The following is a 22,708-nucleotide window of genomic DNA, read 5'->3' as shown; positions in this document are numbered from 1 at the left end:
CTGACCATATTGCTGCTTATGCAACATACATACACACAGTGTGTGGGTGATGCTTTAGCTCAGCTTTCTTTGCTGTTCTCTTTTTGTAGATTTGAATGTACAGCACGGTTTTATTTGAGTGTAAAAACGATGCCTCCCTCCAAAAAATGTGAAGTGTGAACTAGTGAATCTGACATCATACACTGTCTTTATGTTGCAGATGGTTCTAAAACCCAATCGGCAAATAAGAATGGGAAGAAGGCTGACTCTGGGTCCAGCAGCAGCTTCTTCACCTGGTTCATCGTGCTGGCCCTGCTGGGCGTCTGGACATCTGTAGCCGTGGTCTACTTTGACCTGGTGGACTATCAGGGAGTCCTTGGTAAGTACTTGATGCATCACGATTACATTTGGATTAAAGAGTATCTGAATATGTTCTTCCTTTCTGTAGTCTTTTCCACCTCATGCACCTTGCTGGTAATGTGTGGGATCAACTAGTTTAGGCTTGGATATCATCTGTCCTCTATCACATGCACCTGTCATCTGTCCCTGAAGTCCATCTCAACTGTTGAATAAGAACAATGCTATTAACCATTGTCAGAGCACGAACATCACATTAGCATTCATTACCAACCTGACACGAGTCTACTTCAGTCTGCCGTCAAATACTTAAGAAAATAGGATGCAAATCAGCCTCCAGATGAGTCGAATCAAGTGAAAGGAAAAATGCCACAAAAACATCAGTTCATTTTGAGTAGATTGTCAATGCTGTGTCGTTAAGCTGCATGCTTATGAAGGCAGACTTGGGATACATTTGAGCAAATGAACAACCTGGCTCATATGGGCCACCATTGGTTGTACAGTGTTTTTTTTTAACAATAGAGCTCAACAGTGACTGGCCTCTTCATAAACGGCTCCAACAGGGCTCGAGCTTAAGGACGTACTGTTGTCCCGGGGCCAACAAATATTGGATTGGGAAGATGAATTTGGATCAAGAGTTGAAAGAAAAATCCCCTGGGAACATTATATTGAATGGGGAATTTGTTGTATTTCAGTACAGCACTAGGACAATGGTGTAAAAAGTGAGTTAAAAGCCCTGTGCTCCAGTTCCGGAAGTGAATTTCCCATCCATTCACTCCACTGACGTTTCAGAAACTCCTTGTATAAACATGAGGAGGGAACTAAGCCAATTGGTCCGGGGTGAATCGTGACCATAAAACATTTGATCCGGAGTGGAAAAAAGGCAAAGGTACAAGACTGTGTACATCATTATTTTAAGAGTGAAGCAGCTACTCGTCACGTAAACCTCACAGCCTCCAGAAAACTACGATGCTAACAGCCAATCTAAAAATGAAGACCGATTTGTCAACTGCGTGGCAGCTTTCAGAAACGCATTTTCAAAATATAGAAGTAAGTTTCTGCCAAGCTGCCATGTCGGTCCGATTTGAAATCCAGGAGCAGGCGACCGTGGAGCAGCACGTACACGTTTATTGGTGTGGTAAACTCTTCCATGGTAACGGTGAGCCACACAACCTGTTTTTCTTAAAACAAGGATGATATGATAGGGTCTTGTGTCTACAGGAGAATATACCGTGGTTTCACAGTCTCACAGCTCGTGGTTAGTCCTCCTTTGTTGATAACGACATTATGGCTAAATATCCAAATCCTCGGTTCAGAATGAGATTTTCACTTCTGCACCTTCACTGTTGAGCTTTGTTAGGTGGTTCCATTTGTTACAGTAGCATTTCATGACCAACATATATTTGACTCGCCAAAATAACTTGGCTCTCATTGGTCCGTAGCATGTGGACCGCAATTTATACTGCAACCACCCCATAACAATGAATCTTCTTTACTGATCTGTCCTGTTAGATGCACGTCTGTTACTGTTGATCATAGAATAATGTCTGCCACTAATCTGCACCCTTAATGACTCATGTTAAACATTGTTTGTATAGTACTCAATTATTTGTGTGAATTATGAATCTCTTCTGTCTGATTTCTTAATCAAGCTATTGTTCCAATATGTATTTGTGTTTGCATGCAGACAAGGCTAAGGGCTTACAAATTAACCTGTCTGAGGCCTTGCAAGGTAAAAATCCCAAGGCATATCTCTCGCCCACCCTGTATTTCCATTCTTGGTTGTTGTCTTGTGTCCTTATTGTTGTGCTCTCAAGATATTTCCCTCTCTCCCTTACACACTCTTCTCTGAGCCCTGAATCTAAAATATTAAGGCTGTAATTTCTCCAGATGTTCGTTGATGACATGCTCCTTGTTAAATTGATGGAAGTTGTGTTCCTTGTTTAGCTTGAACGTGTGAACAATGTACTGCCTTGATTTGGAACAAACATTTTCTCAGCTGGATTAGATCCAGGGCTCTGACCTCGTGTCCATCCCGTCCTCTGTGGTTCAGTTCCTCTAACCCAGCACCTTTTGATACCACTGGTCCTAAACCTAGAACACTTCCTCACAAGCTTTTTATAGGGCAGGCTCCTCCAAGAGTTCATTAATGTCCTTTTATTCAGTAATATACATTCTAGCTAAACATGCCCTGATTGTTGCCACTTCCTGTTTTTACCCACCTCGTCTCACTGTTTCCCATATTTCCTCACAATTAAAGAGATTCACCAAGCTTCCAGCTGATTGGGATTTTTATTATTAATAAAAAATAAAATGCATTTAGTTTTATGTAGATCCTTTTGCTCATGCCAACAGTTGGAAACACTGATGAGACAGAAGATAACCAGTGTCCAGTCTCCCACAAGCTTGGTGCATGTCTTTAAGTGTCCATCTGTGTTGAATGATGCATGTAAATGTCCACTTCTCAACCTTTTTTTACTGTAGTTCCTGTGAGCACAAACAGAACGTCTACATGTGTGTGTGTGTGTGTTACTGCTGTAGGTAAACTGGTGGCATACGATACAGATGGCGATGGTGATTTTGATGTCGAGGATGCTAAAGTCCTGCTAGGCAAGTTGATTTATCTCTAATTTACAACTGATTTTAGTGTTTACTATCAGTGTCTTGCAAAAATAGAAACAAAGGGTCGAAGTCTCGTCTGCATTATTGGGGACATGGTACATGGTCCAGTCACAGCTGATTAGTTTAGAGTTTAAACATTTCTGCAGGACACTGATAGTTTTTGTGTTTGTTAATCACATTAAATGGCAATTTGGGTTTATTTTGCATGACTGGTAACTGTGTAGCTGACAGTTACCATAGAGACAATCTCATCAGGGAAAACTGCCGACACTTGTGACCTTAGTACGTCTTTTGAATATTTGTGTTTTCTTTAATAATTTGTTTTCTAAAATCAAAGTCCCCACATTAATCTTCTTTTAAAGTTTGAGTTAGTCTCAGATGCCTAAAGTGTAGGTCCCAACTAAAGAAGGCAGGGGCTATAACCAACTAATTGTGTTCATTAAACAACCTGTTAATAGAGGATGGAACACATGAGGCTCATCAGGATAATAATAACTATTTATATGGCACCTTTTTAAAAGAGTTCACAAAGTGCTTTGACAGATAAATCAGCAACAACAACAACAGGATCAGGGGTCGGTTCTAACCAAAACTCAATTAAGGAAGGTCAGCTGCCAACAGTCCTCTTCCATGCACCGCTCCTTTCCTAAGGGAATGTTCTGTTTGGTATTGTTGACATGACTCCATGTCTATGTTGTAATGGTATAGTTTTTAGAAACATTTCTCCTCTGAGTGAAGCTCAAAGCATTCAAGACAGCTGGGAGTTTGAGAAGTTTGCGTAGTTCCCAGTTCCCCACGTGAGGGCCGCTGCATGTTGCATGGTTTTATACAGGTTTGGCTTCCACTTTTATTTTTGTATTTTTTCTATCTTGTTTTTGTAACTTCCAAACACACTGAAAGGGTTACACTACTTTTGACATGTTGGAACACAGCTGTATGCAAATTGCTTATTTCCAACAGAAGAGTCAACATTTTGGACTTGGCATGAGAAGATGTCCCGCATAGAATCTGAAAGAAGCCACACTTGTATATTTGTACACAGTAAAATGGTTTCCTGTCTCATGAGAATCACAAGCTGCAGTTTGTCTTGGTTCACATGTTTTTACGTGGAGGCTAGTGAGGATCGACAGCAGACTTAACAGTTTGCTCTCAGCTGAATCTTTGGATCTCATGTACTGTAATCTACACTCTCTGCTTCATTTGCAATAATCACAATACTCACCATTTTGCTTGTACTGGAAGCATTTAGGATGCTGTCATTACACACGGTAAACTTTGCTCAAATGCTCCTGTTTTGAAGTACTCTTACATCACAGTTGCTGCTCCAGACCATCGGCTCTTTTGATGAAACTGGAGGCAATCTGATCTGTCACCAAAGTGAATCCTTCTTCAGAAAGGGTTTTCTTTTTGCCCAGCCCACCTTCAACTTCTCTATCCAACTAGCGACCCATCATCCATACTTCTGCAACCAACCCTACTAAAACCTGCTTTAACACATAGTTACAACTTTGTTTCCTTCTTGGCATTAGTGCTCTTTCCATTTTATTTTGATCCCTTTTTGAATCCCATGTTATCGTGAGTAAGTGATTAATAGCAACAAATACGTTTTCTTTTTAAACTGGTTCAATTAGCAGGCACTTAACAGGATGTAATGTAATCACTCTGAGCACCTCCTTACTGTCGACGTAATGCTACGTCCACTACAACATTATGGAGAGAACCCTACAGAGAAATGAAACCTCTCTTCAGCCCGTCTGTTTCTTGTGTCATGTGACTTGTTGCCGGAAGACAACGGTGGAGTGAGAGTTGGACAGACGAGTGCTGGTGTTGTCAGTTTGTTGAGTTGGAGAACAGAAAGTGTAGCTTTCAGAAAGACATTTCTCCTTAACCTTTGGTTGGACACAAAAACAAACCGACGGGATCCAGTCAAACGTAAAGAAAGAGGCTTTATTTCTCAGTAAAGTTCTTCCATAATGTTGTCAGACACTTGTTATAAAAATCTCAGCTTATAAAAACGAGCACTTTTAGTGGATGTAACGTAACAGTGATTACATTACAGCCCGTTTTAGTGACAGCAGTCTGCAGCGTTCTGCCTCAATGGGACTGTCCCAATAGTCACTTAGACACAAAAACATGGGATCCAAGTTAGAAAATACCAAAGTTAACCTTTAATAGTTTACAACTAGCACCTTTTTGAAACTTGAGTGTCACCATGATACTCTTAACAAATGTCCCACTGTCTGCTGACAAATTGTTGCTTTCCACGATAATAAATGTGTATTTGACAGCATGTGGATGTGTCCACAGTTCTTCTCTTACCTAACTCTTGTCTATAAGTTACGGCTGTCTCCACATAAACTGTCCCATTGGTAGGCACAGAGTAGGGCTGGACAATATGGAGAAAATCATGTGTAACAATATTGTTGACCAATTAAATCTGTATTGTGACGACCTTGTGGACTTGACCATTGGTGCTTTTACAAAATACACCATGAGATTGTTGATAGATATTAGTAATGTCGGTAAAGGCAAATAAGAAAGCAGAATGGTCTAGTAGGTTGTAAAAATTACATCACTTTTCTGTAATGCAGCCTTTAAAACTACACTATTGCTACAGTACAATATGTAGTCTCATATTACAATATCGATATTATATTAATATTATCCAGCCCTTGCACAGTCGGCACAAAGAGTTATATGAATTTATAAGATTCAGCACAGCTATGAGGTTCAGGATCACTGCTCAAGCTGGCACAAAGTGTTTTTAGTTTTTTTGCTGATCATGTGTAGACAGCCAGACTCCAGCTGCTGATGATAAAGCCTGAGTAGTTCCCTCGCTGCCTAACATGCGCTTAAAACTTCTCTTACCTTCTCCTCTTGTTTCTTTCCTCCTCTGCTCTCAACCCTCTCTCATTACATCTCTTCTCTCCATGTGGTTCCACCTTTCTCTCTTTCTGCTTTTTCATTTGTTTTTTCCACTACCTTTCGCCACACCGTTCCATCTCACTTCCACACGCTGTGCTCCCAAACTTTACCCTCTACCCACCACCACCACCCCCCCTCTTGTTTGCGTAGGCCTGACCAGGGCGGGCGATGGTCAGGGTGAATCCGAGGTTCTGGATTGGTTAGAAGAAGTGGAGGAGTCTGATTGGTTAAACGGTTTCTTCACTTTCCTGTACGGTCTGATAAACCCCCTGGAGTCCCTTGAGGAAGAGGAGCACAGTGCCTCAGGAGGTCGGGAGGAGGATGGGGAGGATCAGGAGGAGGATGATGATGATGATGGGTTCCGAAGAAGAGGCGCAAATGATGATGGAAACAGGGGGCAGAAGATCGTCATAGTCGGCCTCCATAACCAATAGCCTCAGGCCACCTGCAGCAAGCCTCTAATGCACTGATCTTCAACCGAAAGACCTCCACATCAAACAGCCCAAGCTAAACTGTTTTCCTACAGTATTTTTCTGCTGACATTGGCAGGTTTTGGCAACTTAACCAAGCCAGTATCTTTTGGATATGGATATGTCCAGTCTAACATTGTGTTGTAGGTCCCACTCATCCAGGGTTTCATATACTGGAATCCCCAAATATTGTTAAACTTGACAAACAAGCTTCAATCTTGTATCGGCAGAATCTTGAAAGGTAAAATCCTTTTTGAAAGAGTTTTCTATTATGTTGATCCCTGTGCTGGCATATGGACAGGATTCTCAGGAACACTTTTAGAAGTCCTCTCTGAAACATTTTGTTTTTAAGAATCTATCAGCATTCTTTTTTTTTTTTCTTTTTTTTTTTGCACAAGCCAGTTGGCAACAGCCAACAACAGTAACATGAAATGCAAAGATCATTTGCACTGGGGACAGCTGCTCAGTTGTCCCTTCCTCTGACATTTTGTGCTGCGTGCCATACAAATTGATCCTCAACATTTGCTCTGGACTCTGGGATTAGGAGCATGAATTTGTTCTCTTTTAAACCTCAAGTTTAAGTCTCTTGTTTTTGTCTTGGAACACTTTTCTTCCTGCTATTAGTTGGGGTCTGTATCTGGATAAGAACATATGCAGGTATAAATGCTCCCAGAATGCATTGCAATTGTTGGACCACATCTGGAGGTGGTCTTGCGCATATTGTGAAGGGATCTCAGCCAGATCGAATCTGTACACTTTAGTCTTGAGAATATACCACATCTCTTCCCGTGTCACATGTTTTAAAGTCGGTCTACCTGATTGCAAATTGAGATCCAATCACAATGTGGGTAGACTACAGATAAAGACAACACGTTTTATATACAGGTTGTCAATATCCAGGTTATGTATCCAGATACTGATGGCACGTTAATACCAGGTGGAAATGAGGGCCTGAAGTCATATTTAAATGGCACTGAACGTTTGTAGGAATACTTTTTTGATTTGTCTTATGCTTCAGGTTCTTATGTATTCTACATATTGTTTGTCTCGTTTCATCCCTCTGCTCAGCAGCAGCATATATAACTAGACTTTTTTATTGCAGACATGCCGTAGGAGGCCGTGTGTGTGTGTGTGTGTGTGTGTGTGTGTGTGTGTGTGTGTGTGTGTGTGTGTGTGTGTGTGTGTGTGTGTGTGTGTGTGTGTGTGTGTGTGTGTGTGTGTGTGTGTGTGTGTGTGTGTGTGTGTGTGTGTGTGTGTGTGTGTGTGTGTGTGTGTGTGGTTCGATGGAATAGTTTCCTAGGACACTTAATGGAACTGAGCCATTGCTAATGTTATCAATTTCACCTGTGTGTTTCCTACTATGACGGTAAACCAGACTAAAGTAGCTTACACCTACAGTAGCTTGTTTAATCCAAGGTTCATGTTTGTGACTAAGCAGAGGTAGAATCCATTCATGTCCAAATTGTTGCCATTCCAGTTAGTTTGTGTTCTGGGTCAAAGTTGAGAGATGAGTGCACTGCTATAGAAATGTGTGAGGGCTGAGTGAAGTGATCTAGAGAAGAGGCATGTTTCTACTATTGCTGCTCCCAGCTTAGACTGTTGAAACCAACTGCAGGTGTATTGTTTAGTGCATGTGACAGAGGGTGTGTTTCTGTGTCAACAGGTTTGCCATGAACGTAATGGCTGTTATGAATGCATGGGTGACACCTGATTCAGAAACAGGCTTTTCCTGCTCTGGGGTGGAGTGACTGTCGCTTTAGCTTTTTAAAAGAATGAATCTACATGATGCACAAAAACACTGGAAAATACCGGACGTGCATAACGCCATAGCTATCTGGTGAGAGAGAGAGAGAGGCCTCTTCTCTCAGGCCTTAGGCACTCACTTCTGTAAATACTGTCTTTATTGCCACATGTCCTGTGATTTACATAACTTCTATCCCATATCTGTCTTAATCTGATTTTGGCAAACCTGTCTTATTCTGGAACTTGGGACTTTTCTGTGGCTCACTATTTGCATACTGACATAAGAAAACAGGAAATCTGATGCACTCCTTTTGAAAACAATGTGGCCTCTGACTCTTTGCAAATATAATTTTGTGTTCTCTAATAACATAAAATCCATCACAAATGGCACATAGATATGGTTACAAGGTTGGTATGTCATCTAATCCTTCATCCCTGTGGTGACTGTATATTTCTTACTTTAACTCATTTTGGGTGCTTCCCGGACACAGTCAACAGTGTTTCCTACATGTGGTGCTAGTTTATAATGAAGACATATTTTAGATTAAGTCCATTTACTGTGGCTAACTAGTGTCAGAAATAATACACTTCAGCATTATCCCTGTGTTCAAAGTCCAACCTGAACGGCCAGTGCCGAGGTTCAAGAGGAGAGAGGGAGGAAAATAGCCGGAGCCAGAGGACCCACATCTCCGGCAGGAATGAGAGCAGAGTCTCTGGGCGTAGTGGGCTGCTGGCTTTGTCTTTCAACATGAACCATAGTTTGCTTTCTTTTGTACAACGTGATGTGGTGAGGAACTCAACAGTTGGTAAATCGTGACTTTGAGTTGGTGATCGCCATATAGGCGTTTTACAAATTAGTATTTTGGTACAACTTCTGTAATCATGAGATATAACTTAGACTTATTCTCCACTACATTCGCAAGTGTTCCATTTTGCAACTTGCAAAGTAGATAAGTGTCCTGCTTCGGTAAGATGACAGTGGTGACAAAAGCCTTTCTTGTCTGCTCTATTATAAATGCTTTTCACAGCGGTCATTGATAACATTGAAAGTGAAGAACTGGTTGTGGGACCTGGTATTCTATGAATGCTGGCTTATTGAGACACTTGATGGAAGTTAGCTAGAAATGTATTTCACCTGAGCTTTGCTTACTGTGACGAGTCAAAATGTCCGCTGTGAAAAAGGTCTATGGCTGTATTCACACCAAATCAGGCGTTGCCGTGCAAATAGGGACTGCAGGGGTGTAGGGACTGCAGGGGTGTAGTTGAAATAGTATGAACCTTTGGAGAAATGCAACCCAATGTCACGCTGCACTGACAAATCCCATAACCAGCAATCCAGAGCTGTACAACCCTGCCACGAGTGAACAAAGATGTTAATCACTGTGCAGTTGCTTGGTGTCAATGGGCTATTAAGTGACACTCTGCCGTATACCTTGCACTATATTGCAGCGATTTCTCATTTGGTGTGAATGTAGCATAAAATAGGCTTAGGTCAGATTCTGCACAGCTGATCTTGAGTTTCATCTCAATGATGTATAGCCGAGTTTATAGCAACAGTGCCCTTCTGCTACAAATAGTCAGTGTGGTTTACTTCATCTTGAGGCTGAGATTGGCTTCATGCAGCTTTTCTAGGGGACTTGATAGTATTTGGAGCTGTGTAAATGGCTTGTGCATGAAGTACAATTCAAATGTTTTTTGTTGTGTCAATGGACAGGTCACTTCATGGTGTGTAATGACTAAGGTATAGCCTTTAAAGGAGCCCAGGGTAGTAACTAATGTCTTGTTTGTATGCAACATCAGATGAAACCCCTGGAGATGCAGCCAAGAGAGGAGCTCAGAAAGGTATCGTCATGCAGCCACCTGCATGAAGCTGTGCCGTGTTACACTGTGGGCTAGACTAATGGATGAAGTTTCAACTACTCACAACTCATTGTGTTTTTATTTTTATGAATGAGTCATTGGATTTGCAGTGATTTAAAGATGTTTGGCCTAATGATGCGCTGAGTAAGTACTCTATTCTGGTTAAACATGGATGTGACGAAACTGGTGTAAATCCTGTTTAATGCTGTTTACACCAGTTTAAACTGAGTATACAGACCAGTGAGGTCAACACAGAACTTGCAGGAGAAAACAAGTATGGCATGGAACGGGTTCTAATTCATTCAGACTTGTACGTGCATGCCTGACGTGTGGTGAGGTCCAATAACAAAGTGAATTTGAGCACGTCTTTGTCTTTGCTCATTTTACAAGTGGTGAAACACCAAACAGTGTTGTTGCTCATCCATCCCAGAAACCACTCCAACCAAGGAGGTTGGCTGGAAGCTTCGGGAGGCTCTAAAGCAGCAGCTGGCCATCATCCATGAACGTGTGGAGGCCAAGAAGCTCGCCAAACTGGCACTGGCTGAGGTCAGACTGCTGCTGGCCAAAGAGGAGGAGGACAAGGAGCTGGAGCTAGGGAGGAAGGAAATAACAGCCAGAGTGAAGGAAAGATTGGCCACCAGGCTGCAAGAGGAAGAGGTGAAGATAGAAAAAGAAGAGATTGAGAAGGCTCTGGAGAAACGGAGGATGGGAAAAGCAAAACAACTGGATGTGGAAGCGGAAGAGGAGAGCAAGGAGGAGAAGGAAGGGGAGAAGAAATCAAGAAAAGGAGTGGAGAATGAGGAGAAGTCTGAGAAAAAAGTGGAGGGGGAGGGGAAAAAGTCACAGGAGGAAGTTAAGGGGAGAGTGAAAGAAAAAAGGAAGGGAAGCAAAGCTGAGAAATCTGACCGAAAAGGCAGAAAATGAAGCGAGGTGTGACGGTTTTGTTCCCATAGGAGGGCATTTCAACGGTAAGGCGGGATATCAAGCGTGATATTTGGTACACACCAAAATGGGTCTGCTGCACCAAGTATCAAAAAGTGTTGTGCTAAAAGCTGCGATCAAATTTCAGCTTCATAGTCTTGATACTTATTCTTTTTCAATTCCGGATTTACATCAAAATGTAACCAATTTAAAACAGTTTAGCTTGCGTTTGGAAATTATTCATCAGAATAGAAATTTGGCTTCTTTTGTCAAATGAAGGTGAGAAGGAATTTGTAGAAAAGCGTTTTTTTTCTCAGTTATGCAAAGATTTTACTATGTGCACCAATACTCTGGTATCTATCAGCATTATGATTTAAAATATTTCAAATGAGACCCAGTCCCATGTGGCCGTGTGTAGATGGAGAGGGTCATGGTGTAAATGTCAGCTATTCATGTCATGAAACAAAAATACTGTGCAGTTACGGCTTTTAACCCAAAAGAATAAAAAGTTATTGTAACAGGATTTGTTAATGCTCCTAAAAACATCAACCCAGTAGAACAGTTGATTTTCTGAAATGGTTAAAGGAAAAAAAAAAGTCTAGCTAGAAAGGCTTCTTATGTTTGTTAATTTGTTTTATGTGTCGTTACTTTTTGCTTTATTCATAGACTTCTAGAGCTATGTTGAGAGAGACAGAACAAAGTGCCGAGTTGGTAATTTGCTACAATTCTGGGTTCTGAACTGACCAGTTAAAATCACTGTTAGAGGTGTTGGTGTATCCTCCATGGTGAGGAAATACTGGGATATTGGGAAGGATGGGAGTAATGGAGAAAGTTATTTGAAGGGATCAAAAAGAGCACTGATCGATACTCTGTGTTTATCAAGTGTGATCCTCATGATCATGTTTAAATTTGACTACATTGAAAATAAATGTAATCCACTAATTATGACAAAGTGAGTTTTTATGAATTTTCTTTTGTCAATAAAGTTTCTGGATCCCTGTAAGTGCCTCTTTTCTGACTATAAGCCAATCCTTTGTCTGTGGGTCCGCCTCAGTCCAGAAGAATCAAAGTACACTTTTAAAGGGTTACTTGTCTGGGATAACACATTTTTTCTGCACACATTAATTACCATTCATTTGAAAACAAAATTAGTCAGGAATATCTGTTGAAATGTAATGCAAGTTTTTGATACTTTAAGACTCATCATTAGGACGATATTGTGTTTGAGATATCTGATTAAAGTCAGTCGGTCTGCAAAAGAAACCCCATGCCTTAATCGGGTGGTCATGCGATGTGATCATGCCCCACTAGCAATACCAGCTAGACTGTTGTATGCAGTATGTCTTCTCCATATATGTGTATGAAATTTGGCCTATTTATAACCCCAGTCATTAAATATGAGCTGATATTTTTCAGTGTGATCGAGGAGTCTGTACACATGTACTGTACGTCTCCTATGTCTGTAATGTACACATACACGTGTTTCCTGCCAGCAACATGTGCATTCATCTCATGTAGGACTGAAAGAGAAGGCTGTGGTTGTCACTTCCCGTCGTGAAGAAGCTGCTGCTCCAGTGGAGATTCCAGAATTTCAACTGACACCAGAAGGTACACACACACACACACACACACACGTTCACTGCTGTGTCTTCACAGGAACATGTTGATAGATCATGGGAGGAGAAGGAACACCGGTGTTCTATGGTGACAGATTTCCACAGTATGGCAGCGTTACAGTGTATGTTAGCGGTAATGGTAGATAACATACACCAAGCAAAATGCAAAAAATTTCATTTGTTCCATATCTTTCAATTTGAACTCTTACTACTACAGTCGGTCTGCAAAAGAAACCCCATACCTTAATCAGGTGGTCATGCGAAGTGATCATGCCCCACTAGCAATACCAGCTAGACTATTGTATGCAGTATGTCTTCTTCATATATGTGTATGAAATTTGGCCTATTTAAAACCCGTCATTAAATATGAGCTGATATTTTTCAGTGTGATCGAGGAGTCTGTACACATGTACTGTACGTCTCCTATGTCGAAACTTAAGCTCTGATGGCTACCCTAAGTTTCGTTTTCCAATAGTCACGTGCTCGCCCACTGACCAATAACAGCGCACGCTGCACCTCACTGCAGAGCTGCACCTTAAAACTGAGCTGCGCGTTAATACTGACGTACTTGTAGGCCAGCTAGAAGACTCTGGCACATCAAAGAATACGCCCAACATATCAAACTAAAGATCTGATTGGTTGAAGACTATGACAATCAACAATATCGTCCCCATTCACTTAAACTGCACAGGGATTCACTTGTAAGTCTGCAGGCCTCGGGCCTCTCTTCTTACCTAGAGACACAGAGGTGAAATCTGATTGGATAAAAGCTCTACTTAAAACAAGCTGCACTGGAAGCAGAGCAACTGAGGAAGACAGTAGCTGTGCAATGAGAAAATAAGATAATGGGAAAAATATTTTTATAAATTATAATACATGTAGTGTATTTAAGAAGAATTATAAAATAGTTATAATAATTATATATCTGTTTAGGCCAGCCGAGAAGGCCTTGCTGGCCCTGACAGCCCACCACTTGTTAGTGGTAATGATAGATAACATACAGTATATGTTAGCAGTAATAGTAGATAACATACAGTATATGCTAACGGTAAATAACATACAGTATATGCTCGCGGTAACAGTATAGCAGTGTCACAATATATATTTCGGTGACAAATGTGGTTTTATTTTGAAATTGACATGAAGAACTTGATTAAATGTGTAATTGTACAAACGGTATAAACTATACTGTAGTTAACGTCTGAACCTGGACTCCCCTTAGCAGTTGTGCTGAAGAGGCACAACTGCCAGACGTCTTCCCTCATGTATACCGTTCGCCATGACATTTCAAAGAGTCATTGGAGAAAAAGGAACATTTGTCACTAAACATTAACACATAACATCAAGGTTTTGATGGAATGCAGCAGTTGTGATTTTGGCTAAGGAAAGAAGTTGACAATAAATTAGTCTTGATTAAATCGAAACCAAAATGAAACAAACACTAAAGAAAAGCAACCGTGTCACAGCTTATTCTGCTTCTGTGTTGATGTAGCTGCAATGAGTGAATGTAGGATAATCACATTTTATTGAAATACTTCTGAGTTGGTCGTATGTTTGGCAGTGGACCATGTAACATACTGATGAGTCCTCAAAGTTGAACTGCTTAGTTAAATAATCCACTTGCTATTTCAATTTCAATGGAATGCAAAATGGAAACCTGTATCCCCTCTCTCCCCAGCTGTTGTTGAGCCTGAGCCTCTGGAAGATGTGATTGAAGCTGCTGTAGCAGAGGACACTTCTGCACCACCAGGTAGGTGTGTGTGTGTGTGTGTGTGTGTGTGTGTGTGTGTGTGTGTGTGTGTGTGTGTGTGTGTGTGTGTGTGTGTGTGTGTGTGTGTGTGTGTGTGTGTGTGTGTGTGTGTGTGTGTGTGTGTGTGTGTGTGTGTGTGTGTGTGTGTGTGTGTGAGTGATAACAATCTGCCTCTCCCTGTAGAGCCTGAACCTGAGGAAGAGCCTGAGGAAGAGCCTGTGGAGTCTCCTGAGGTTGGTACATAGACCAGGTTGATTATTATCAAACTTTAGTGAAACTGGGTCCTATTGCAGACAGACAATCTTGATCCTTTTCCAAAACTTCTCTGCTTCAAGTTTAACTTGTAAAATCAAATATACACAAGAAGATTAATTTTAAATGAATTAGTGAAACACTGAGTCCTTAAAAGAATCGGAGTATAGTAACCTGATACTTAAACTACTTGCACAAAGTGTGAACTTTTTGATGACATGTGGGTGGTGTAATCCTTTTCAGGTGATTGAGGAGGATCCAGATGTGCTGGAGGAGGAGCCTCCTGCTGAGGAAGAGGAGGCCCCTGTGGAGGAGGTATGCCATAGTTACCTCAGATTTAAAAGCGTGTGCACTTAAGCACAACAAATACTACACAAAGATCTTTATTTCCTAGTCTATAGTCCCAGTAGGAATGAAGACCTGCAGGTGTCAGTACTGCTTCATACACTCCAAAATAATAGCTGCTAAAATGTAAAACGTACGCCTCCTGCAGGCAACAAGTGTAGCACCTGTTTCAGAGGATTTCTATGATACTTATAGTTAAAAAATGATATATAACTATACAAATATACTGTTAGTAAGCACGGCGGTGTTAGTGATGTTTTTTTAAACATTTCTATTCAAGTAATGAATAGCACCTTGAAGCCCCTACTTAGTTTAAAGCTACAACAAAAAACAACTTAAAGAACAGTACATTTCTACAGTAACTACCAGGGTGGTCTATTGCTAGATAACTAACACACAGGACCCCGGTAACCTGCCAGCAGGTCTAGTATTTCTGTTGATTTTAGTGCTTAGCAGTATAATGCAATGTCAATTCATGTTACTCCCACATTCCACTATTCAACAAACTACAGACATCATCCTCTTTTAACAAGCCGTTGTGTTTTTGCTCTAGTCTCTGTGTGTGCACTATGTACGGTCGGTCAGTTGTAACCTAGCTGTGCCCCAGTTTGTCGGACAATCGGAGAAGTAGCTCGTAGCAAAGAAGGTTCCTGAACCAGACCTGTTCACTCAAAGTATAGATGCCCCTATAGAACGCCAGCTAGTGGTTTGGAAGAACTTTGTGTACATTTTAAAGTTAAATGCTTCAATGTGGTGCCCTCTGAGAGCAGGCTAGATCAATGAAGAACTGTGTGCTCTTGTTTTAGCAGCAGTGGATTGTCACTAAGTAGATTTACTCAAGTACTGTACTTAATTACAATTTGGGGTACTTGCAGCCAAACAATTTCATCATTGGTTGTATAAATATGAATGGGGATGACACAGCAAAAAAGCCACCACAGTGTAGGTAACTAATGGGAACCACTGCTGCATACTGTAGATGGTCCTCTGGTGAAGCCACATTCCACTGTGGCACAGGTAATAGCTATGATCACCACCGGCTGGACCTTCACTTCTTTAAGAATGATCGTGTTCAAATATCATTCAGCACCAAAGGGTGCTGTTGTTGGCAACTTTTCAACCACGTGAAAGCAAGAAAACAGTTTCCTCTGACTTTGTCAAATATATCCACACGTTTTAAAGCTAATCAAAAATGTGTAAAGCCATTTCTTTTTCTAACCTTTTTCAGGCTGTTCCAGTTGAGGAGGTTGAAGAAATGATGGCCGACCAGACTGAAGAGGAGGCAGCACCTGAAGAGGAAACAGAGCAGGCTGTGGAGGAGGAGGCTGCTGAGGAGGCTGTGGAGGAAGAGGCTGCTGAGGAGGCTGTGGAGGAAGAGGCTGCTGAGGAGGCTGTGGAGGAAGAGGCTGCTGTGGAGGAAGAGGCTGCTGTGGAGGAAGAGGAGGCTGTGGAGGAAGAGGCTACTGAGGAGGCTGTGGAGGAAGAGGCGGTTTACGAGGCTGTGGAGGAACTTGCATCAGAGGTGGAGGCTGCATTCGAGGAGGCCGAGGAAGAGGAGGAGGCGGCTGCAGATGAGCCTATGGAAGAACCCGCTACGGCAGAGGAGGCCGAGGAGGAGGCTGCTGCTGAAGAGGTGGCGTCAGATGTTGAGACTGTAGAGGAAGAGAGCGCTCCAGCAGAAGAATCTTTTGAGGAGCCCACTGAAGAGGATGAAGCTTCTCTTACAGAAGAAGCTATTGAGGAGGCTGTCGAGGAGATCGTGGAAGATAAGGAAGCAGCTCCTTCAGAGGAGCCTGCTGAGGAGGAGGCGGCTCCAACAGAAGAAGCTGTTGAGGATGTAGCCGAAGAGGAGGAGGCAGCGCCTTACGAAGAAGCTGTGGAGGAGGTAGCAGAAGAGGAGGAGGCAGCTGTGGAAGAGGAGGTGGCTCCAACAGAAGAAGCTGTAGAGGATCCTGCTGAAGAGGAGGCAGTGGAGGAGGCCGCAGACACGGAGGCTGCTCCTGAAGACGTAGTAGTGGAGGAGCAAACAGTAGCAGGTAAGGAGGAAAGCAAGGAAGTACTGATGCCAACATTTGGCTTAAATAAATAGTCCCAACATTTTGGGATGTGTGCTTATTCAGCGTTAGTTTGATACCACTTTCCACATTACTATTTAAAGGTCCTGGGCATCAGTGAAATAGGTTGTTTAAAGCATTCTCCAGAGGGAGTTGTGTGACTCAAGTTACAAGTTTGAAATTGGAAAGTCGGGGGTTGTGGGGACCGAGTTGAGTTGACCTCTGTAGCCCACTCCTCATCTCTGCTAGTTGCTTGAGGCCACATTAGCAGCTACTAGCATAACACAACCGGATCTTGACAAGGTAGTACATCGTGTGGAATTAAAAACGCAGTATATCTGACTCTGCTGTGTCGTTTTTATCTCAGTCTCTCTTTTTAAATTAAATTGGTGGAGTACTATTTTAAATCTGAAGCTTCAGCCAGGAGCTGGTTAGCTTTGGCTATCCCTAGCTGTAACGAATCAACAGACTATTAAACACATTATATTTCATTTTTTAACAGTGTTTTGCTGTTTTACAGGCGGTTGTGTGCTACACTTTATCTTGCCAATGAAATGTTACTTCCTGGAGTCTACACTTGTTGCCTGCTCAGAGCCTAAAATAATCTGGCACATATAACGTCAAATTTAGTTTCTTGTCTGGATTTATACTTCTATATAGCATGAAGGGGCTTCATTGACAAAGTGCTGGCATTTGAGCTAGGCTATCTGTTTCCTGTATTTGTGTTGGCCTTAACTTAACTGAAAGATGCGAGAGCGCTATATACTCTTTGGGAAATACACTTATTCAGTATTTGACCAAGGCAGACAGGAAGAAACGTGTTGGCAAACACGATGTGGACTTTCTACTGTAAAAACATTTGTTTTGATGGCAGGTGATCAGTTTCACTTGAAGTGGACTGGGAACCAGTTGAAGATGTTGTCGATCGTTCTTTGACTTTTCTTCAGTCCGTTATCAAAGCCTGACTGTAGCCGTCTAGTGGAACTGTTCAGTGGTCACCACGGCACTGAGGTTCCTGCATGATTCAGAGCTCGTCCAACAGTGGACAAAGAAGCTCTATCAACCAACTCAACACTGACAACTGAACCATCGGGACAGACTCAAGTTCCTGTGGCCCGGTTCATCAGGGTCTATGAAAGCATTGAATATATTGTGTGCTACTGGGCCAGTAACATTGTCCATCGAGTGACCTGGCTTTCTTTTGTTGGTGCTAATTCTGTTTTTCATGGTTCTAAATGTTTCTTGTTCCACATTCACAGAGACGGAAGATGAAGTAGAACACGAAGTAGAGGAGGCAGCAGAAGAAGGTGGAGATGGAGACACACACACACACACACACACACACACACACACAGTCCTGCACCAGGAGAGAGATGCACTGTACATTTAATGGGGACAAAAGCTTTGCGAGATGATATCATGCCAATATTTGAACATGTGTGTGTTTCTCTTTGCAGCAGCAGAGTTTGTGGAGACAGAAGAACAGATTGAGGACGAGCCCACAGGTAAACCTTGTGTTCATTCTGCTGTATGCTCACAATGATGACTTCTGCTGTGTATGACCTAATGTCTTCCTCCTGTTTCTCCACTCTGAAGGTGGGTTTAAACCATCAAAAAATCCAAATGTTATCGTTTCACTTCCTTATAGTAATCTATATATTTTTTCCTTCATAAAAACACAAACTTCTAATGATAAGAAAATAAAAGATTGTAATTTGTATTGATTAAATCCTTTACAGGAGCATCTTATCCTACAATATGATGCTCCTTCCAATACAAGAGGAAGAAGTCAACTTCCTGTTTGTGCTTTCCACAGAAACGTAAAGGCTGCCGCGGTCGTCGTGGTGACGGAGCAGGGACCCAATGACCTCGCATCAGCACCATCTGAGCGTGCTCAGAGCGATGATGCGCCTCTCCTCCTCCACAGAAAAGAAATTTAAGTTGTTATGACAACACTCTCTCCCTCCCCTCCCCCCGTGTGTGTGTGTGTGTGTGTGTGTCCGTCCCCTCCCCCCCACCCCCCCTGTTTTCACACCTTCCTTCAAATGTCCCTTTTGGTGTAAATGTGAGATAATGGATGAATTATTGACTTTTACGGTACTCCTGTTTTCCCCTGAATCCCGTTCTTTTTTTCTTTAAGTAGAGCACTAATGTCCATTTCTGTTCAGGGTGATGTAGTTCTGTGTGACTGAGGCCAGATGGTCAGGCCATGTGAACTCTATGTGCTCTACTTGCAGCTAGTTTACCGGAGTCTTATCTGCAAGAGCTGTAACATTAAACCAGTCTGGAACTTTATTTTGAAGCCTCTTAGTTTGGCTTCCTGGAGCTCAATTCTGTTGCTAACCAAACTTGAGGCCAAAGAGCACGGCTGAGCCAGGAGATCGGGTTCTATACAGTGAGGTGACTTTGTTGGGGCAGAAGATTCACAGATACTAAACTTAGCGAACGCAACACTGCAGAGTTTATCCCCTCTGGACCTTTCCCTCCTGCTGAAAAACATCTGCTTGATGGAGGTAATAATAAAATATTACAAATTTTAGTAATCAAACTAAAGCTGTAATGTTCTGCCACTCTATTGCAGGGCAAGTTCAGAATTACGAAGAACATCTCCATTCAGCTGTGTGTAGTTCTGGTCACAGTGTTGTAGATTCTATGCAAAGCTGTCGTGATCTCTCTCACCCACCTCCCTCACCCCTCCTCACCCAGCCAGTTTATTTACCACTGAGTATGAGCCTTTTGCTAGCATGTGAATTCAGAGAGAGCTTGTGTGTGTGTGAGCATGTGTGCGGATGAATTCCTTGTGTTTCCCGTGATGAGCATGTTCTTGTGTGTTCACAAATCTCTTCTACTAGTCAACCCTCTCAGTGAGCCCTAGAGTCATGATGTAGTTTTGAGACTGTTGAACTATTTTCTCCTCGTTTGTTCTCTCGCTACCTTTACCTCTGTGTGTTTGTGTTCCGTCGATTCCTAGCTCTTAATTCTTTCCGGATACGGTTACAAAGACCATCAAACTATCCTAACAAATCATTTTAAAATGAAGTTGTAACTTTAAACTTCTGCTTCTTGAGTTGAAACTGTGATGTAAATTAGGATATCATGGATGGTGCAAAGCTGTCACACTGTGGTGTAAAGTTTTTTCAAACACACCAGCTATACATGGATCTGGTCTAGCAGGCTGATGCAGACAGGATAGTAACACTGAAGCATTTTAACCCCGTGAGATCCAGACTCCACTTTCTTTTCTCTGAATCACAAAGGGTGAAATGCATCAGGCGTCATATTCCTGTGGAAGTCGGCCTCCAGTTAAATGATCCGACGTCTTTGTTTTCATCATCAGTGACATGTTTTTTATTTACTAAAAGGGAAAGTTGGCGACACGTTTCTTTAGTCACTCTTCCCGTTTCCTTTGTGACAGAATCAGAATTTGTCTTGGTGTGTGTTTCAGTCACTGATCCTATCAGAGAGCAAAACATCATTCCATCACAGAACTCAAATTGTGGAATTATGAGAGCTTCATGCATCTTATTTTGAAGGCAATGGCCAGATCTGCAGGCAAACATCCTCTGGTGTCCCTGTTGCATCAGAAGATATTTCAGTTTTGGGACAATGGGTGCAGCTCTGTGGAGAACACATTCCTGTTGGGATGCAGACAAACAATATGTAGATCTGATGTTTTAGGATAAATCACAACACTACTGTTAGTGGAAGAACAGAGACCACGTAAAACATACCTCTTTTTTTATTCTTTTATTTGGTGTCACAGACCCACTTTGTGTTTCTAGTCCTGACATTTTGTAACTACCAGATTGTTTTCATGGTGTGCAGTTGAAGTTTTTGTAGGATGTCTCGTCCACTAGCTGGTCTTTTCTACTTCCTGACACTTTGTAAGTCAATGTGAACTGTAAAACCTTTTTAACATTGAAGATTACAGTCTTTACCAAGAAAGAGCTTCTAGATTTTTAAAAGTTAACATTTAAAAAAAAAAAATTTTTCTGAAAATACGTTGAAAGCTTTTCACAAAGCCATAAGATGTTTGACAGGCAGGTTTAAGGGGCTGTGCTACTTCAGGACAATGTTTTATTCTCTAACAATACAAAAGGAAGAGCAATAAAATAAAGCCGCAGAGCAACCCGGTGAAACAGATTAGGATCTCTTTCATTACTGATCTTTGATGAGAAGTCATGTACGTGCTGCGATGACATGGACCGCGTTGCTCCCAGACAAAGAGGGGGGGGTCAGTTGTTGACGGTCTGCTGGAAACAGTAGACGAGCTGCAGTCAATGAAGCTCCACAGTATTATGAGGAAATACAGTTGTTGGTTAACAGCTGCCTCAGTATTGTCTGCAGGTCTAATACTGATGACGCTTAAATTATTGTGAAGTAATGATGGATTGTGGAGATTTGAAGTGTCACCGTTTTCTGTAAATGATCTTTTGCTGCAATAAAAGGTTTGGGACAACACGGCAACGACTCGTCTTTTTTGATGAATAGGTTTTGTGTATTTGCCCTCTGTTTTGTGATCTGTCCTCTAGTCCGTTAATTCTGGCAACAAACTATTGCTAACATGAAATCATCTGAGAAGTTTAGTCTGAAATGTAACATGGCGTTCCACCCAGAGCACTTTTATTGTAAGGGGTCACAATCCAAAAAGGTTTGCCAACCGCTAGTTTAATCTTCAACAATCATTGAATGTTAATGTACATCAGTGGTCGCCAACCCGTCGATCGCGATCGACAGGTCGATCTCGGAGACTTTCCCTGTCGATCTCCAAAATAAAATAAAAATAAAAATGAAACAAAAAATCCTGTGCTTTTATTTTGAAGGGAATTTTGTCTGCAGCCTGTCTGCTCATCATCTCCGCTTGTGTTCACGTCTCAAAACGCGCAACTGGTGGGCCCCACCGAGGCGGGTCTATGAAGCAGTTTAGTCAATTGCTGATTAAAGATATAAATGAGTGACATACAATTTAGCCAATCAGCGTACTCAGATAGATTCAGAGTGCTGCGCGTTCTCGTCAGGAGAAGTCTCTACAGGCGAGCGCGAGCGCCAGCGCGAGCACTGCTCCTCCAGGACCCGTTTGAGAGGAGAAGTTTCGCGGAGATTCTGCAGTTAAAGAGCTGATCCCAGATCAGCCTGACCTCACAATCAGACAGCAGACTAGCGGGAAAGGGAAGCAGAACATGAAGCTTCTCTACTAGCTGCACCAGACAGGTTTGGCTAGCTCAGGGGTCGGCAACCTTTACTATCTAAAGAGCCATTTTGCCCTATTTTCCACCAAATAAAATGTGTCTGGAGCCGCAAAAGCTATTTGATGTCAAATTTCTCGCCACATATCAAGCATTCAGGTAAGCCAGCATCGTTGGCAGTGAAAGCAAATTAATACGTCCACGCAGAATTAAACTCTATTTTCCTCCGTGACTTTTCTTCTTTACGATTTATCCATCGATAGTTTACCGAGGGTGGAGGTCTGCAAATAATGATCAATCAGTTACAAGAAACTGCACGTTAAGATGTAAGATGCAAGTGGCGGATCGCGTAGCGCGGCCGTTTTTGAATCTATTACTATTTTGCTCGACAGGGTTCGAATCCAGGTTGATGCGATCTTTCCATAAATATATTTTCTTCAATGTATTTCTTTATACGTGGCTGTGATGTAGTGCTCACTTATACAATCGTAATCCCCACAATATATATGAGATGTGGCTTTTAGATCTCCAGCAATATGTTTGTGAATGTCATGCTAACAACTTATTTAGCTTTTTAAAACAACGGGGACAGATCCAGCACGGACAGTTAGGGAGTGAGGGATGAGGA

The 22,708-nt window shown here is 42.0% G+C and overlaps 1 protein-coding gene across 6 annotated transcripts in view; it reads left to right on the top strand.

Annotated features, from left to right (window-relative positions):
* The window catches only part of asph (aspartate beta-hydroxylase), a 29,068-nt gene extending 7,713 nt beyond the window's left edge, over positions 1–21,355 (top strand). For 3 of the 6 annotated variants that reach the window (XM_079173338.1, XM_079173340.1, XM_079173336.1), the window contains exons 2-12: positions 200–358; positions 2,024–2,068; positions 2,878–2,946; positions 12,396–12,485; positions 14,172–14,243; positions 14,427–14,476; positions 14,739–14,810; positions 16,069–16,876; positions 18,154–18,201; positions 18,352–18,399; positions 18,711–21,355. In XM_079173338.1, the coding sequence (XP_079029464.1) occupies positions 200–358; positions 2,024–2,068; positions 2,878–2,946; positions 12,396–12,485; positions 14,172–14,243; positions 14,427–14,476; positions 14,739–14,810; positions 16,069–16,876; positions 18,154–18,201; positions 18,352–18,399; positions 18,711–18,718 (1,469 nt within the window). In that variant the 3' untranslated portion in view covers positions 18,719–21,355. The remainder of the gene's footprint in view (positions 1–199; positions 359–2,023; positions 2,069–2,877; positions 2,947–12,395; positions 12,486–14,171; positions 14,244–14,426; positions 14,477–14,738; positions 14,811–16,068; positions 16,877–18,153; positions 18,202–18,351; positions 18,400–18,710) is intronic. The other 3 variants (XM_079173337.1, XM_079173339.1, XM_079173341.1) reach the window with 3 other exon arrangements.
* The last annotated feature ends 1,353 nt before the right edge of the window (positions 21,356–22,708 follow it).

Source organism: Pholis gunnellus, assembly GCF_910591455.1.
Source record: "Pholis gunnellus genome assembly, chromosome: 14".
Taxonomy (NCBI): domain Eukaryota; kingdom Metazoa; phylum Chordata; class Actinopteri; order Perciformes; family Pholidae; genus Pholis; species Pholis gunnellus.
This window is presented reverse-complemented; position numbering and strand designations above follow the sequence as displayed.